This window comes from Primulina huaijiensis, chromosome 10 (assembly GCF_012295235.1).
Source record: "Primulina huaijiensis isolate GDHJ02 chromosome 10, ASM1229523v2, whole genome shotgun sequence".
NCBI lineage: Eukaryota > Viridiplantae > Streptophyta > Magnoliopsida > Lamiales > Gesneriaceae > Primulina > Primulina huaijiensis.
In genome coordinates, this window is record NC_133315.1 from 20,068,051 (window position 1) to 20,086,652 (window position 18,602).

The following is an 18,602-nucleotide window of genomic DNA, read 5'->3' on the forward strand; positions in this document are numbered from 1 at the left end:
TATAATAATAGAATACATGTACGTGTAGATTTTTATAATAATTATTATTTCTGTGTGGATGATGTGTCTTTCAAGTTGGCATAAGGATATGCCACCTAAATACGTGAGGAGTTATGTCACGTCCCGAGTCCGTGCCCCGTGTTTGCGTGACTGCACAATGAGCTCTTATAACAACTATTTCGTATTCGTCTTCGCTTTACGAAAATGATTAACCCAAGTTGTTATAGGAGTTCATTATAGCTTATTATGAACTCATTTTAAATCTTTGATTTTTAAGATGAGTGACAAGAGGTATCATAAGTTAGGTTTTACTACACACGTTGGAAAAAACCTCTATTCTTGTTGTGAACGTCCTGTACTATTAGCTTTGTAAATCAAGTTGTTCATTGATTTAGGTCCCAAACACCACCTCAATTTTGTATCGATAAGCAAAGAAGAAAAAGGAAAAAGAAACACCTCAATTTAGCATCATGAAAAGAGACGTTTACATAACAACAAAACTTGGCCATTATTGATTAAAACATTAAGTAGATTGATGGATGGATTTCGATACAATATGATTAGATTTGTGTAAATTGCATGTTATATGTTTTTAGCGAGTTATAATCATCAGTATCTTTGAATTCGAGGATGAAATTTTCATACCGACACACATTTATGTATACTTTTTATACATGAAACTATATATACACCCTAATTTTTTTAAATAAAAAAAATTTGTGTGATGAATTAAATTATAAACTATAATATTATAATTTATAAAAAATATGTGCACAATTTTTCCACAAACAACATTTATATATGCTCACATCATTAGCATTTCATTATGTTTACATTATTTTTCGGAGGTCTAATTCGTCTAGTCCTCTTTATTTATTACATTCAACAAAAATATATGAGTGTCGAAGAAAAAATGGGCCGACAATTTGTAATTTGTGAGAAACAACGAAATGACAAGAGGAAGTGCGCCGGGTTGATGTTAACCCCACAAATCATCCAATGACCTAATTTTCTATCAAACCAAAAATTAACCAAACCCCTTACTGCGATAAAACTATGGAGAGCTATGAAAAATAGGAGCTTCTGAATTCTACTATAGATATTGAGTTCAGGTACTCTTTCCTGCACGATATGCTCTAAGATAGTTGATCTCATTAAAAAATTGATTAACATGTATCATGTAAACGAACCGAACCCAACAGACTCGAATATTGTTCAAACTTTGGAAATTTTATTTCCCCTTTATTAAATTTATTTTAATGTTTTGACCATTTACTTCATAATAATTTTTTTGTAACAGATTATGATCTAAATCAACTATTTTAAATAGTTTCAAAAGAAATTTTTTATTGATAATATCAATCTTGCCTGTTCTTGTAAAAGAGATGTCCGTTTTATTTTGGATGATTTGAGAAAATTTTTCTGTGTTTGAGAATTGGTTCTTGCAAAAAATAAAAAAAAAAAGAAGATAATTTTATATTCTTTTTTACAAGACAAATTTTAGAGTATCTTTGTGTAATAAATATTATTGGATTGTATTGAAATCGATAAATTTTAATTTTCCTGATTATTTCTGCTCTTTGGGAGGTGATAAAATGCTGATTGTACCAATAGTTATTTTGGAATTATAGATATTGAAAAATATATTATTAGAAAAAAATAAAACATATGTGGTGATGAATGATGTTTCATTATATTTTGAGGGAAAAAAAAAGCAGAATATAAAATTAAAGATGACTAATTAATTCTAAGGAATGGGGATAACAATGTTAAAGTGGCCGTATTGAATTTGCTCACTCCGGGACGAGTTAAGACCCAGGTAAACGAGTCTATAAGCAAGTCTAGGGATTAGTAGACCCGCTCCGGACTCGCCCATAAATATACATATATATTATTAATCATTTATTTATATTTTTATTATGTAAGATAATGAATATCTTGATTCATTATTTTAGTTCAAAATATTTTATTATTGAAATAATTTTATTATATTATGATATGTTTAATATATTTTATATGTTTAATATAAAAATATATAATTATTTTGTTATAATTTAATATAAATGGATAAGTTTTTATATGTGATTTTTTTTTATTTTTAAATATTAATAATATAAATATGAATTTTCCCGTGTATTGAAAAAAATTAAAAAATAAGTATTCTTTTGCGGGTTCAACCTAGGGATGTGAACTAATCGAGCTGGTTCGCGAGCTTTTCAAGCTAGCTCGATAAATATTTGATTTTGTATTCGAATTTATTGAACTCGAGCCGAACTCGAATATGTTCAAACTATTTCAAGCTGAACATAGACTTCATTTCAAATCGAGCCAAAAAATAAAAAAATTCAAGTTTCGAATTGAACTCAAAATCAAATATACTTAATTGAAACCGAATTCGAATTTTAAATTTTTACTAATATGCAGTTTGATTCGATTCGTTTATACTCTTATCCGATCTGGACTGAACCCGCAAGGCTTACGCATCAAGACAGATCCCGATGACCAAGCTCATTCCAGACCCATGTCGTTGTCCCCTAAGTAAATCATATGAAATGAATTAATAATAATAATGTTAAAATTTTTAGAATTAAAGTAAATAAGAAAATCAACATCATCATATATATTATTACCAAAATTTCAGTTTAACCGAACTGGCCAAAAAATTGATTTAAATTTCAAACTAAATAAAAAAGGATTATTTTTCTTTGCATTCAAATTAACGAAAGTTAAGGAAATTATTTTTATAAAATAAGACTTTTTTTATTTAAAAAAACTAATAAATCTTGGGATATAAAAAAATTTGAAGCTTAGGTTATCTCATTTTAATCGATTTTTTGATAAAATAACTGAAACGAAACCAAAACCGTCTTTTCAGAATTTTATCAAAAAATTCGGTCGGTTATTTCCATTTAACCGAAGTTTTCCTTATCCCCAATTTTGAAAACATCATTTTTTTATTAATGCTATTTATTAATTTATGTATTTTATCGTTTCTAAATATTTCTAGTATCCATCATCAGTATTAAACATTCGTGCATTAGGCCAATTAAAGCAAGCTAAATAATTATAATATGCTTTATAAATTCATTTTTAATATAACAATAAATATAATTTAAACATAATCCAAAGACTTAAATTTAATATTATAATTTATATTATTTATTTTTTATTAATAAATAAAAAGAGATGAAGAAAGTTTGGAGCTCAAAACATTTTTTTATTATCAGTTTCCAATAAACTTCTTCTATAGTTTTGAGAAACAAAAAGATTTTGGGATTTTAAAACTATGACGACAATATTAAATCTGTGGAAGCTTTAATAAAAATTAATTTTACTTATCTCTTGGCAAAAAATATAAAATCCAAACATTATAAAATGAAATAAATTTATATAAAAAAAACTATTTGTAAGAATATAAAATAAAAAAAAACCCAGGTGAGATCTTGTAAATATCAATCAAATTTTATCAAAAATACTTCAAGAAATCCATTTATAATTTTCTCATTTTTTTTTTTTTTTTGGAATCTTTACAAATAATTTTTATACAAATTTATTTCATCTTAATGATTAAGAGTGATATGTTAAAAAAGTTATACCATATATAAGCATCACAAAGCCTAGAAATATAAATGACGGAATAATACATATACACACTATCCTAAATTTTCTATAATGTAAAGGTATATTTATAAATGACCATCAACTTTCAGCCATTCTAGACCAAAATAACTAGAAATTCATATATTTATTAAATTATTATTGTTTTAAGGTCGTAACTTCAACAAAATTCAAGAATATGGGATGAATGTACATTGAAAGAAAATAATGACAGCGACGGCGAGTTTTCATTTCATAAAAAAATTATTTCCCAATTCCTTTCGATAATGATGCAAATAGTGTTGATAACCATCTTTTTGCCGAATTATTGCTGCTATAAATCATAAAAGACTAATTTCTCACGAATTTTAGACCAGACTTTTGATTAACTTTGATTTTCTGCTAGTCTGACGCTAAATCTTCGATATATCTCTTGCTCGAAGCACTCTCTAGTTGTAACCTTTCGCTCAATACAGAATCGAAAATTGAAAGAGAGGGTAGAGAATCTTTTGATAAGTTTACTTGTCTTCGGGGTATCTATTCTTACTAGAATGCTCTATTTTGACTGTATTGCACTATGTCTTATTTGTTAACCTTCAAAATTTTCTACCCTTTGGCTCAAATTGAAATTCAAATGGAGCAAATCAAAATATATTTACAGCTAGAGAGATTTCAACAACATGACTTTATAAGGTTGCATGAATCAAGGATACACGACATAAGCTAACCAGGCAAATAAAAACTAAGTTTTCAAAGTAACTTATTGGTATCTTATGCATTTAGTTGACCTGGTGTGCTACAAATCACATATGGACCAAATTAACTTGACTGTCAACAAGGTTCAATGCACCACTGGCGCTCAAACCGTTTTTACTACAACAGAACTCATTCTTGTAAGGTTACCAAAATGATTATTGTGAAGGAAGCTGATCCAAAATAAAGTAATACTTTAAATAATGTTAAACAATCATAGAACATTGCCTCTTTTGGAGCAGGGATGTTATATCAAGGAATAAAAATGATTTAAGAATATTTTACAGCTAATGACTGACATAAAAGATTTTGTAAAGAACACTTAAAAAAGCATTGTCATAGTGGAGTACAATTTTTTAAAACCAACGCAAGAGTGAAAATGTAGTTCCTTGTACCTGGAAGGTTTACCCAGGAGATGCAGATGGTGATCTTGAAGCAGATTTCTCCAGTGGTATGCATACAAAAAAGTCTCAGTGTCTAGTTCAGTTAAAATGCACATAAAGTTCAAAATAAGAGAATACATGACACAAGGATTACCTTACTTCCTCTTAGGGCCTCTGCTTCTAATGAGACTCCTACCTCAGCTTCTTGCTGGACTACTGTATTCCTTAACCTAAAGTCGATGGTAAATCCAAGCACAAGCCCAAATAAAAAAATAGAGCTCATGGTTTTTAGCATTATCGAATTTACAAAGACATCAAAGAAATTTCAATTCACCATATTCTCTAAGAGCAAATATATAGTGGATATCATTTGTTGTCATATGCTTTACTTTAAAATCCAAGCAAGTTTGCAAAATAAGTGAGAACCAAAAAGTGACAAATTAAATTTTGAAGGTTAGACAAAAAAATAAAAAACAAAAGAAAAAACTGAAGGTATAAAAACAAAAAACCAAGAGATTGGGAAATGATAGATCGAATAAAGAAAATACCTAGATATAAGTTCTAGTCCAAAGATTTCTGAAAGTATCATCCGAATCTGATGATCAAATGCCTAAGATATTATCAAATGGAAAACACAAAAAAGTTACTACTGATTAAGACAACAAATGTGCAAAAGTTGAGCTTCATTCATGACCAGATGGTCAATTTTTTTCATCAAACCTCCAAATCATAAATTGGAGGATGAAAAATATTAATGATAAAAAACAAGAGTATGGCTTGTATATGATGTATAAAAAATACACAAAAGCAAAGAGCCTTATAAAATATAAAATTACAACAATGAAAATGCAACACCTTCACCATCACGATAAACTTCAGCAAAACATACATTCCTTGCTTTACTCATATGATCCTGAAATTTTACACAAGTAAATAACACAACTGCAAAAACCAAAACTTATAGCTTACAAAATTAGGTGATAATCAACTGACCTTCAAATCTTGCCAAGAGGCCGAAAAGAGAAATCCCCAGAAAAAAAAAAACTCAAGTATAAAATCAAAATCATACACAAGGAGTAGATAAAATTACGCAACAGAAATAAAAATATTAAAATGCGGCCAAGCTCAAAAGCACTTTCAAATATACCTGGGCAGCACCTCGATATTCTGAATGGCGGAAACTCCGCAACTTCCACCCTCATTGCCCACACGATAACCACCACGACGATCATGCCACCATGCAGAAGCTCAACCTAAATTGAGTGGTAAAAAACCTTTAGGTGGAAAAGATGGGGATGGCCCTAACATTCGGACAACCAAAAAAAAGCAAGTCTAATAAGAAAGCACATCAAACTTAAACGACAACCATCAAAGTTATAGCCAACTCTTCTCTTTATATCATCTTCCACATCCTGGGAATTATAAAACTAAACATAAATAAGATAAAAACATGTTACATAACAAATTATATTGTTAAGTTAAACAAAACTAAATAAATACATGATAGTTAAATAAAACAATATAAATACATGATAGCATGAGAGCATATGTCACGCTTGAATCATGCATCTATTCATACAATGGTAAAAAAAACTTATTGTATCATTGAAAATTACAATGCATCCATGTGAAAACTAAGCAATTACAAGGAGGATGAGGCGGAATCTTCAATTCAATGTCCAATAGAGGATTATATTGAGGGAGGAGAGTAGGTAACAACAAAGCAATAATATCCAGTGCAAAATTCAGCAAACAAATAAAATTTAATTCACGGCTCCAAGTTAAGACCAGAAAACAGAAAATAAACATACACTATGAATTATGAAGTCACATACTACGTTTAGGAGAACTATTTGGAAAAAAATTAAGTTCTCACATGATCATAACAAATTTTAGGTGACATTTAGGACATTTACTATCAAACTTTTTTTTTTTCACAAATTCTTGAAACCATCATAAGAGGAAAACTACATATCTTAATTTGAAAAAAAAGGTCACATATCCCAAAGATTAGAAGCAACGTCTGCCACAATTTCTTCATTTTTATACGTAGTGGATAAAATCATCAAACATAGAAGGTAACAACTCGTCATCAAGCTCTGCGCCAACCCTCTCCGGAAGCTTGATTATCGGCTTAACTTCAAAATGGAAAACCACAACGTTAGTGACGCGATTTCTAATACCAATTGTGAGGCACCAGTACTCTAATTATATAACAAGATTTATCAGCTTAAACAACGGAGAAATTTAATTACCATGTAAATGATAAAGTAAACCTGAATGAAACAGAAGAATAAAGCCACAGAGTAATTGTACCCATAAACAAGTTTGCAAAACCCAATAAGATAAAGGCAAAAGAGAATTGCATTGTTTAATCAGACATCGTAAAATACGTATTCAACCCCTAATTCTCTAATATCTTAATCAAATCTTGTAAAATACATATTCAGCCTCTGATTCTCTAATATCAACAGGAAGGTTGACAACATAAATCATGCGAGATTACCGACCACTCATTCTTGGTCCTTGCAGAAGAGGCCAAAGCATACTAAAGGTAAAAATAAACCATAACGAAAAGTTCCAAAATAATTTGAAATATTTTAATATTTATTTTACAACAAATTACTTATAAAAATTATTAACTGGTTGAGAATCTTGCCAAAGAAAATAGTTCTTTTAACATAACAATAATCCCTTGAGATGAAAAATGTTAGGAGAAATATTTTATAAAAATCAAGATTTTATGTCAAAGTTTAGTGAACTTGATTTAGGATGCCCATTTTGAAATTATGGACAAGGAAAACGACTTATCTTCGTTTGAAAGAAATGTCACATAATCTCCAAGATTAGAAAAAGTCATGTCTGCCTCAGTTTCTTCATTTTTATACGTAATGGATAAAACAATCAGACTTAGAAAGTAACTTCTCGTCAAGACCTACACCAAGCCTCTCAAAAAGCTAGATTTCCCGATTAACAAGAAAATTTAAAGGTCAGGAACACAAGTTGATGATATCAATAAAAAAGATATGGCACGTAAAATTAGAATCTTGGAGGATGAAAATGATAAAGTAAACCTAGATGTAATAGAAGAATAAAACCAGAGAGTAATTGCACCCATAAATAAGTCTACAAAACCCAATAAGACAAAGGCAAAGGAGAATTGCATTGTTTAATTAGACACTGTAAAATACGTCGTCAACCTCTGATTCTCTAACATCAGCAGGAAGGTTTCCAACATAAATATGTGAGATTATGGACCACTCGTACTTGGTCCTTGTGGAAGGCGTCAAAGCAAATACTGCAAGTAAAAATTAATCATAAAGATGAGTTCTAAAATAATTTAAAATATTTTATTGTGAATCTTACAACAAATTACTTATTAAAATTACTAAATGTTTAAAATGTTGGCAAACAAAATAGTTCCTCTAACATAAAAAATCCCTTGGGATGAAAACTGTTAAGAGAACCATGTTGCAAAAATAAAGTTATCACGTCAAAGTTTAGGATATTTAAGTATCTTACTTTCTATCACCATCCATTTTGAAACGATAAAAATAAGGAAGAGAAAAACCACTTATCTTCGTTTGAAAGAAAGGTCACATAATCACCAAGATTAGAAAAAGTAGTGTCTGCCTCAATTTCTTCATTTTATACGTAGTGGATAAAACAATCAGACTTAGAAATTAACTTCTCATCAAGCTTACGCCAAGCCTCTCAAAGCTTGATTTCCCGATTAACAACAAAATTTAAAACACAAGGTTACGGACACAAGTTGATGAGACCAATAAAAAAGAAATGACGAGTAAAATTAGAATCTTGGAGAACGAAAATGATAAAGTAAACAGAAGAATAAAGCCAGAGAGTAATTCCACCCACAAACAAGTCTGCAAAACCCAATAACACAAAGGCATCACAGCTAAGAAATTCCAAAGTAAGACGTAATATTTGGTCACAGTAGGAAGATATATCCCCCGGACATCTCAGCAAAAAGCTCTCCAATGCCTGAGCAGAAAAGTATTAAACCAAGTATAAAATGAGAGAAAATAAGAACAGAGAACTCAAACAAAGATTGCTGCTCAACACAATATTAATCACAAAAATGATCACAGATAAACACTATTAAAAGAATAAGTACCTGCAAGCTGTACTCTTTAAGCTCTTCATCATTCTCTGACGCATTATTACAGTAGCCAATTAGCATTGGAACGGTGTCTCCAAGTTGTGGACCAAAACGATAACCAACAGCTCGGCTTGAAAACCAAAAATTCATAAGTTAATCGATATGATTCACCATAGAAGGGTAAAACGCATGAAAAAGTTAAAGCAAATGCTACAACAATTCAAGACACAATAGACCCGCAGTATAGTTGAGGCAGAATAAGATTCTAAATTTTCACGATTCACATGAGTCCAATGAACACCACCAACCAAAAAAAAATTCATTTTCATATCTCAATAATAAAATTATTCCTGTCCTGAACAGGTTAAAAAAATCTACCCATACAATAACTAAAACAACATAATCAAAAGGACCATAAGAGTTCAAGGCACATGAGATGGTTCTGACAGCATCAGAGCAAACACAGACATATCTAACCATCAGCCAAAACGGCTATTTAATTAGTTATTTACCTTAAAGCACCAATCATTTGGATGTTTGTCCGAGTGGTTTCAGATTTTGTAGCTTTACTTTTCAAAAGCTGAACTACATCAACAGTACCTTTAGCCAACAAACCATCAGACAAGCTTGAAGAGAGAGACGCTGCAGCAGAAATATTGTAATTACCAGAGAAAAGGAAGAATTTAATCAACTGATGAAATTAAAAAAAAAAACAGAGTATCATCAACAAGATTTTGAATTAGCTGCATCCTACCAATAGAAGAAACAGCCTTCTTTCTGACACTGGCTTGATTCAAACTCAACTGAGGTAACAATGCACCTAACAAGACCTCATGGTCTGATTGTGAGAACCTGAAATTCCAGCAGTAGTTAGTATTTTGCAGCAGCTAACAATGTTCCAGCAGCTACTAATATTTCAGAAACTAGTATTTTTCCAGCAGCAGAAGAATTCAGTAGCGAGATTCCAGCAGATAGCTGCTGATTCTGCTTATGACTGTAACTGAAGCATTTAACATGGAATAAAGGCTGTTGATGGCACATCATGGCAGATTATGGCCATTAATAAGGAGTCAGAATTTGGCCTATAAATAATACCTTCAAATCTCTGAAATTGTTGCTACACAAATCTTGAGTTATCACTTGAAATTTGAGCTAAGAGAGTGCCTATTTTCGAGCAGTAGAATCCAATAGCGAGAACAAGCTGATTTCAGACTTTCAACCGAAACTCTCTAGCAGATTCCTGTAAGTGGGCTTATGTATAAATATCTTGAAATCAGTTTGATAATTTCTGTTTTAAAGCAAAGTTTCTGTATGTTTGATTTCTGATATCTGATTTTTGAAGCACTGAAACCTGTGAACTAATGGTAGGAATATATATTCTGAAACATTCCTGAATTCTGAATTTCTGATTTCTGGCCTCACCCCTTAGAGGAGAGAACATATAGGGGACTGATATCAGTTTAGTCATGAAATTCACGAACGTACTCAGTGCTTGCTTGCTAAGATTTTGTATTCTGATTTCTGTTCTGAAATTTGTTATTCCTGAATACTGATTCCTGTTATGAAGATAAGAGTTTTCTGTATATTATTGTATCACTGTTTCTGTTAAAAATGGTTTTGAAAACTGGGAGTTATTCCCGCCCCCGCTTATTGAGTGACAACAATATCACTCACCCACCAAACCCATCTCAGATAAGAACGAGGAAGAAATGTTAGAAGAAGAAGAGCAGATTCAGTTCTGGGCTGGTGAACAAGACTGTTATTTCTCAATTCTAGTTTATGTTTTCCGCTGCATCTGTTAAGACGTTATTATGTTTGGTTTTACATTTCCGTTGTAAAACATTATTATTTGACTTTGTATCAGATAATGAATATTCAGTATTATGAATAAAAGATTGGTTTCTGAAATTTGTATTTCTGAGGCTTGTTGTTTTCGAATGTAAATTTGAGAGTAACCCCGGTGTCGACCAACCCCGTCCCTAGGACGTGACATTGAAGTGGTATCAGAGCAAACCAGGTTTCATAATCTGGGGAGGAGGAACTAGAAATAATAAGTTCTGATAGACTTCTGAAAAATAAGTTCTGATATACTACTTGAGGTCTGAAAATAAACTACTGTAATAGACTACTGAAATGATAGACTAACTACATACAGTTGGGAAAATCAGTAAGGAAAACAAATCAGAAGGCAGTATAGCTCTGAGTGTTTCAGCAGAATGTCTCAAATGAGTAGAATTGATTTTAGTAGACCTCTGTTCAGTAGAGGTGAAATCAGTAACTCTGAATTTAATATTTTGGAAATTCAGCAGCAAGTCTGAATCCAAAATCAGTAGAAAAAAAAAATTCAGTAGACCAAAACCAGTAAACCAAAACCAGTAGACCGAATAACAGTAACATCAGAACCAGTAATTGAAACCAGAACCAATAGATCTGAACGCAGAAGACTGGTCATTAGACCCGGAATGCAGCAGACTGTTTCTAACAGTGCTGGAAAGCAGCAGACTTGATTGCAATAGCATCAGAAATGCAGTAGAAGGTGAATTCCAGCAAGCACATGCAGTAGACCTTGCAAATTGTATGGAAGTTGAGGTGTTGTTCGCACAAACTTCAAACGGCCATAACTTTTGATCCAGGAGGAATTTTGACTATTAAAAGATACCGTTGGAAAGCTCTCGACGAGAAGAACCTAACCTAGAACCATTCGATCATTCTAGCACCGCCTACGAACCCCAAAATCCTTCGTTTAGATAGTGATATCATCATTTCCGTGAAATTTTCTAATTTTTCGAAACTTTGAGGAATTTTCATTTCCAAATAGCTGAGTATTTTTGCACCAAATTTGGTACACTTCATGTTCATGATGTGAAGGATTTTTAGTAAATTTTTCACGCGATTCTAAGGCCGAAAAATTTTGAGCTATTTCTTCTATTAAATGTATAATCAGTATTGATTTTATTCATTCCAGTAATCGTCTATAGCTCGACCTGATCATTCTGAACCTTGACTCTCATGTTTTGGATGTAAATTATGGCTGACCAGGGTAGCTACATTAAGAGCTCAGAGGAGAAGAAGTACCTATAGATGTAGTGGAAAAAGAACAGTGATAATGGAGTGATGATAAGGTAGGCTAGACTGGTATTATGATTATACGAGAGGAAAAGAATGAAGTGTAACTTTCTTTGGGAATGTACCAAGATAAGTTTATATTGGGGATGTACCTATCAGATATAAGTGACTTATATTTTTGAGAATACACCTATCTGATATAAGTTGACTTACATTTTTGGGAATTTACGTATCGAAGATAAGCTTCTGACTTAAGATGAATTGTTTGACTCGAGGATAATAAATTATTTATGAGATAAGAATTATATAAGCTTTGAAATTCAGATGCATGAGTTAAAATTTGCGTCAATAATTAACGGTGCGTACATTAAATTTGGGATGCTAAGTGAAAGACATCCAATGAAACTTGTTTGTGTTAAAACATGCTAGACTCATATTCTTGATTAAGGAAAGGTTTAGTAAAAGAAGAATTGTCTGAGGAATTAGTTTCTTCCGTTCAAGGTTGAAAGAAATTTTAACTAGTTTATAATTATTGGAACTTGAATCAATCGGCTGATAAGGAGTTATGTTCTAAGATTCTATATTGGCTTCCAGATTTGAGTTAGAAATCGTGATAATTTTAAGATAGAATAAGATAAGTATGAATACGCATATATTCAGTGCCGATCTTATACAGTATGCTATGGGAATTGATTGGTTGGACAAGAATCATATAATGGTAGATTGTCGGGGTAAGAATGCCAAACCCAAATCCAAGAATAAATCGTACTTCATGGTAAATATAAGGAACAGAAATCCTTCTTTTCTACTTCTCAGACCATGAAAGTCTAACTAGCAATGACCAGCGAGGTAAATAACGAAGTTACTCTAAAGATAAAGGATATTCTAGTTATTCAGGAATTTCCGGACGTCTTTCCTGAAGAACTCCCTCGCACAATTCCCGACCGCGAAGTGGAATTTGAGATTAACCTAGTACCCAATGCTACACCAATCTCAAAAGCACCATACCGAATGGCTCCGGCAGAGTTGAAATAACTCAAGGAACAACTTCAAGAATTGTTGGACAAGAAGCAAATCCGACGAGACAAAGTGATCTCCATGGGGAGCTCCTGTTCTATTTGTGAAGAAGAAAGACGGAAGCATGAGATTGTGTATTGATTATAGGGAACTGAATAAAATCACAATCAAGAATAAGTACCCGCTTCCAAAGATAGATGACCTGTTTGACAAAATCAAAGGAGCTACAGTCTCTTCCAAGCTCGACTTAAGGTCAGGCTACCATCAACTAAAGGTCAAAACATATGATATTCCGAAGACAGTCTTCAGAACAAGATATGGACACTATGAGTTCATGGTAATGCCGTTCGGATTAACAAACGCTCTGACAGCCTTCATGGATCTCATGAGCAGGGTGTTCAAACTGTTTCTTGACAAGTTTGTTGTGGTATTCATCGACGATATTCTGGTATATTCTCCAAGTGAGGAAGACCACAAAGAACATCTTCGCCTCACCCTCCAGACGCTGAGAGAAAAAGAACTATACGCCAAGTTCAAGAAATGCGAATTCTAGCTAGAGAACGTCACATTTTCGGGACACATAATATCAGCAGGAGGAGTAGCTGTGGACCCTAAGAAAGTAGAAGCAATCTCAGATTGGCCTAGACCAAACACTGTGATAAAAATTCGAAACTTCTTGGGATTAACAGGCTATTACCGAAAATTTGTTGAAGGATTCTCTTCAATAGCCATACCTCTCACCAAGCTCACACAGAAAAACTCTAAGTTTCAATGGAGTGAAGAATGTGAGCAAAGCTTCGAGACTTTGAAGAAGAAACTTACCTCTACGCCGGTATTTTTATTACCTATGGAAGGCAAAGACTTCACTATCTACAGTGATGCATCTAAAGGAGGTTTAGGATGTGTACTCATGCAAGAGGAAAAGGTGATTGCATACGCGTCGAGATAGTTGAAGCCGCATGAACAGAATTACCCAACACATGACCTCGAGCTAGCTGCCGTGGTGTTTGCACTGGAAATTTAGAGACACTATTTATATGGTGCTAAGTTTGAAATTTTCACTGATCACCAAAGACTCAAGTACTTGTTCACACAGAAAGAGTTGAACATGAGGCAGAGACGGTGGATCGAACTCTTGAAAGACTACGACTTGACGATAAGCTACCATCCAGGCAAAGCCAACAAGGTAGCAGATGCTTTAAGTCGAAAGAATACGAGTAAGGTGATCCTGGCATTGCTTTCAGCACAACCATGCCTCCGGGAAACGATCAAGATAAGTCAAGATCGAGACCCCACTTTGGTGAAACTGAAACAAGCTGAAGAGGGAAAATCATCAGATCTCTAGACAGATGATAAAGGAATTGTGTGGATGAAAGGACAATTGTGCGTACTTGAAATTGAAAATCTTCGACAAGAAGTAATGTCTGAAGCACATAAGTCAAAATTTTCAGTCCATCCTGGCAATACCAAGATGTACAGAGATTTGAAGAAAAATTTCTGGTGGAGTGGAATGAAGAAGGACGTGGCAATGTTTGTTTCTAAGTGTCACGTGTGCCAACAAGTCAAGGCAGAACACCAGATACCTGGTGGACTTCTTCAACCATTAGAAATCCCGGAATGAAAATGGGAACATATTTCCATGGATTTTGTAGTTGGTTTACCAAAATCGAGACAAAGTCATGATGGAATATGGGTAATCGTAGATAGACTCACGAAATCTGCGCATTTCTTACCTGTCCGCATGAACTATAATTTGGACAAGCTACCCACATTATACATGAATGATATCGTGCGATTACATGGAGTTCCAGCTAGCATACTATCCGACAGAGATCCTAAGTTTACACCCCGATTTTGGAAGAGCTTTCAACAAGCTATGAGGACAAAAGTTACTCTAGTACAGCATATCACCCTCAAACTGATGGCCAAACTGAGAGGACAATACAAACCCTTGAAGATATGCTGAGAGCATGTGCTCTAGACTTCAATGGTAATTGGAGCGAACATCTGCCCTTAATCGAGTTCGCGTACAATAATAGTTACCACAGCAGTATTGTAATGGCACCATACGAAGCTCTGTATGGACGAAAGTGTCGATCACCACTGTATTGGGATGAAGTAGGGGAAAAGCCATCGTCGGACCCGAACTGATCCAAGAAACAGTGGATAAAGTTGCTTTGATCAAGGAAAGATTAAAAGCTACACAAGATCGACAGAAAAGCTGGGCTGACCTGAAAAGAAGAATCGTGGAATTCGAAGTTGGAGAAAAAACATATGTGAAAGTGTCACCTATGAAATGTGTGATGCGCTTCAATAAGGCTGGGAAATTAAATCCTAGATATGTCGGACCATTTGAAATTCTTGAGAAAGTGGGAACTCTTGCTTATAGATTAGCACTTCCACCTGACATGTCAAGAATCCACAATGTTTTCCACGTTTCTCAACTGAGAAGATATATTTCCGATCCAAGTCATATTCTGGAAGCTGAACCACTTCTGATTGAGGGCAATCTAAATGAAGAACTGAAGTATGAAGAAATTCCGATTCGAATTGTGGATAACAAAGACCAAGTACTAAGGCGACGAACTATTCCATATGTCAAAGTACAATGGTCAAACCACACCGAAAGAGAAGCTACTTGGGAGTTGGAAGAAAATATGCGAGAACAACACCCTTACCTCTTTGAGGATCAGGTATAGCCAAGTTTCGAGGACGAAACTTCTCATAAGGAGAGAGGGATGTGAGAACCTGAAATTCCAGCAGTAGTTAGCATTTTGCAGCAGCTAACAATGTTCCAGCAGCTACTAATATTTCAGAAGCTGGTATTTTTCCAGCAGACATGTATTTTTCCAGTAGACAGAATCCAACAACAATAGAATTCAATAGCGAGATTCCAGCAGATAACTATTGATTCTGCTTATGACTTGTAACTGAAGCATTTAACATGGAATAAAGGCTGTTAATGGCACATCATGGCAGATTATGGCCATTAATAGGGAGTCAGAATTTCGCCTATAAATAACACCCTCAAATCTCTGAAATTGTTGCTACACAGATCTTTAGTTATCACTTGAAATTTGAGCTAAGAGAGTGCCTATTTTCGAGCAGTAGAATCCAGTAGCGAGAACAAGCTGATTTCAGACTTTCAATCGAAACTCTCTAGCAGATTTCTGTAAGTGGGCTTAGTTATAAATATCTTGAAATCGGTTTGATAATTTCTGTTTTAAAGCAAAGTTTCTGTATGTTTGATTTCTGATATTTGATTTTTGAAGCACTGAAACCTTGTGAACTAATGGTAGGAATATATATTCTGAAACATTCCTGAATTCTGAATTTCTGATTTCTGGCGTCACCCCTTAGAGGAGAGAACATATAGGGGACTGCTATCAGTTTAGCCATGAAATTCACGAACGTACTCAGTGCTTGCTTGCTAAGATTTTGTATTCTGAAATCTGTTATTCCTGAATACTGATTCCTGTTCTGAAGATAAGAGTTTTCTGTATATTATTGTATTACTGTTTCTGTTAAAAATGGTTTTGAAAACTGGGAGTTATTCCCGTCCCCGCTTATTGAGTGACAACCAAATCACTCACCCAGCAAACACATCTCAGATAAGAACGAGGAAGAAATGTTAGAAGAAGAAGAGCAGATTCAGTTCTGAGCTGATGAAGAAGACTGTTATTTCTCAATTCTAGTTTATGTTTTCCGTTGCATCTGTTAAGACGTTATTATGTTTGGTTTTACATTTCCGCTGTAAAACATTATTATTTGACTTTGTATCAGACAATGAATATTATTCAGTATTATGAATAAAAGACTGGTTTCTGAAATTTGTATTTCTGAGGCTTCTTGTTTTCGAATGTAAATTTGAGAGTAACGCCGGTGTTGACCAACCCCGTCCCTGGGGCGTGACACTGACGCCATCACATTCCCATATTTTTGAAGAATATCACACATAATATCAAGACATTCACATTTGATTTCTGTACTCATTTCCTATAACAGAGTAAACATATATTTCATAACGAGTTCTGTTATTCGAGAAGATAGTTGTCACATCCATATTAAATAGATGCATGTTCTGATTGTGCCCAGTAACTCCTTCTTCGTCTAATTGTTGCTGATTTTGGGATCTGTCGTATCTATCTTGGGAATATCAACACTCGGTACAAGATTACTATCCTCACCAATGAGACTTTCGCTCTTCCCCAACCCGCAATCACTCTAGCTCCATTGACCACCACTTGTGCATAAGATCTTTTTTCATAAATGGCGTACGTTGCTATGTTGACCGAATCTACAACAATCCGGATAACTGTGAGGATAAGGATTTTCAAAGCAAATCACGTAAGCGATAAAACTCGATGTTCAAGCTCAAAATTATTAATTAAAGAAACTCAACTATAGACTTAAACTTTCAGCTCAAAAAGATCAAGGAATTAGCTCAAAAGAAATCTATAAAATGTGAAACCGCAGGAATCGAAGTGTCGTCACCCGAAGGAAGAAACCCCTAGCTTATAAACTCAAGATTTTAGCTCAAGGAAGCTCATTGATTCATGTCCTAAATGAGCCAAAAATTCAGCTAGGGGAGGAGCTAGAAGTTGGACATGATTAAGATGTAAGGAATGACCATTGAGTACACCAAGATGACCATTGGTTGTGGATAAACTTTGACCTCTTGGAGGCTACTTGGACTCAATCTTGGACACTTGGAAGGTCATATTTCGGCTGAATGAAGAGGAGTTCAGCAGCCATTTTCATCCTATAAATACAGCCTCACATGCTGAAGAAATGTTACCAAAGAACTCTCCCAAATCCACTCACAAGTTCGGCCATACCAAGGAAAAGAAGGAAGGCAAGTCGCGGCCATTGCCTTTAGCATCTAGGCATGTCCAAGTGCTACTTAATGGACTCAAGGCGTTGTCCAAAGGCTCGACAAATTGTTGTCCACAAGCTCGACTGAGTGCCGTCCAAGGCTTGTTCAAAATACGGTTCGTATTCGGTCAAGATTCGTTCAAGTTCAAGCGACTTTCGAATCACCCATTGAACAACTGTAAGTGGACTTATATATATTTTAAAGATTACTTATGTTTTTAAAATTCAATCGTATACTGAGTGTTTGCTATAAATCGTTTGTTTTTGTACTTTTCGTCTATTTGTTCCAAATCTGTCTCTCCGTTTATTTTTGTGTTGTTATGTACGATCGGATTCGTTCGAAACTATATGATATGATTCGAATAATGGTGCATCGAGAAATCCTGTGAAGGAAAAGGCTCTCTCTGGAGCTTGTCTATGGGAGAAGGCCGCAGAGGGAGCCCGAATGCGGGAAAAAGCTCCAGAAAGAGCCCATTTACAGGAGAAGGCCTCAGAGGGAGCCCAAGATCAAGGATAACCCATGATCATTATAATGTGTTATGTCTGATAAAATCTAATAAGTTTCCGTTCTGATACATTCTAATCTGATAAGAATTTTTGACATGCTCTGCGTCCGGTTCAATTAGTCATTCATTCCTTATTACACATTTTTTTAAAATGATTTCTGAACACAACATAATTCAACATAACTGAATTTGATCGGCCGCCACTTGCGGAGTGTTTTCCAAAACACTCACCCCTTTACGACTCTCCCCAAATAATAATGAGGAACGGGTGGAAGAAAAAGAACA

General features: G+C 34.0%; 2 protein-coding genes across 2 annotated transcripts; one reads left to right on the forward strand and one right to left on the reverse strand.

Moving 5' to 3' along the window:
• Window positions 1-4,489: 4,489 nt before the first annotated feature.
• LOC140985991 (cullin-associated NEDD8-dissociated protein 1-like) lies at window positions 4,490-11,305 on the reverse strand. The gene is made up of 10 exons (XM_073453918.1): window positions 11,213-11,305; window positions 9,608-9,740; window positions 9,366-9,495; window positions 8,869-8,983; window positions 8,606-8,735; window positions 7,913-8,031; window positions 5,573-6,160; window positions 5,282-5,328; window positions 4,888-4,963; window positions 4,490-4,793 (listed from the first exon to the last, which is right to left on the reverse strand). The coding sequence occupies exons 1-7, from the start codon at window positions 11,303-11,305 to the stop codon at window positions 6,035-6,037; spliced, it is 846 nt and encodes a 281-aa protein (XP_073310019.1). The 3' UTR covers window positions 4,490-4,793; window positions 4,888-4,963; window positions 5,282-5,328; window positions 5,573-6,034.
• A 3,922-nt stretch (window positions 11,306-15,227) lies between these two features.
• LOC140985992 (uncharacterized) lies at window positions 15,228-18,328 on the forward strand. Its single transcript, XM_073453919.1, has 2 exons — window positions 15,228-15,629; window positions 18,203-18,328. The coding sequence occupies exons 1-2, from the start codon at window positions 15,228-15,230 to the stop codon at window positions 18,326-18,328; spliced, it is 528 nt and encodes a 175-aa protein (XP_073310020.1).
• The last annotated feature ends 274 nt before the right edge of the window (window positions 18,329-18,602 follow it).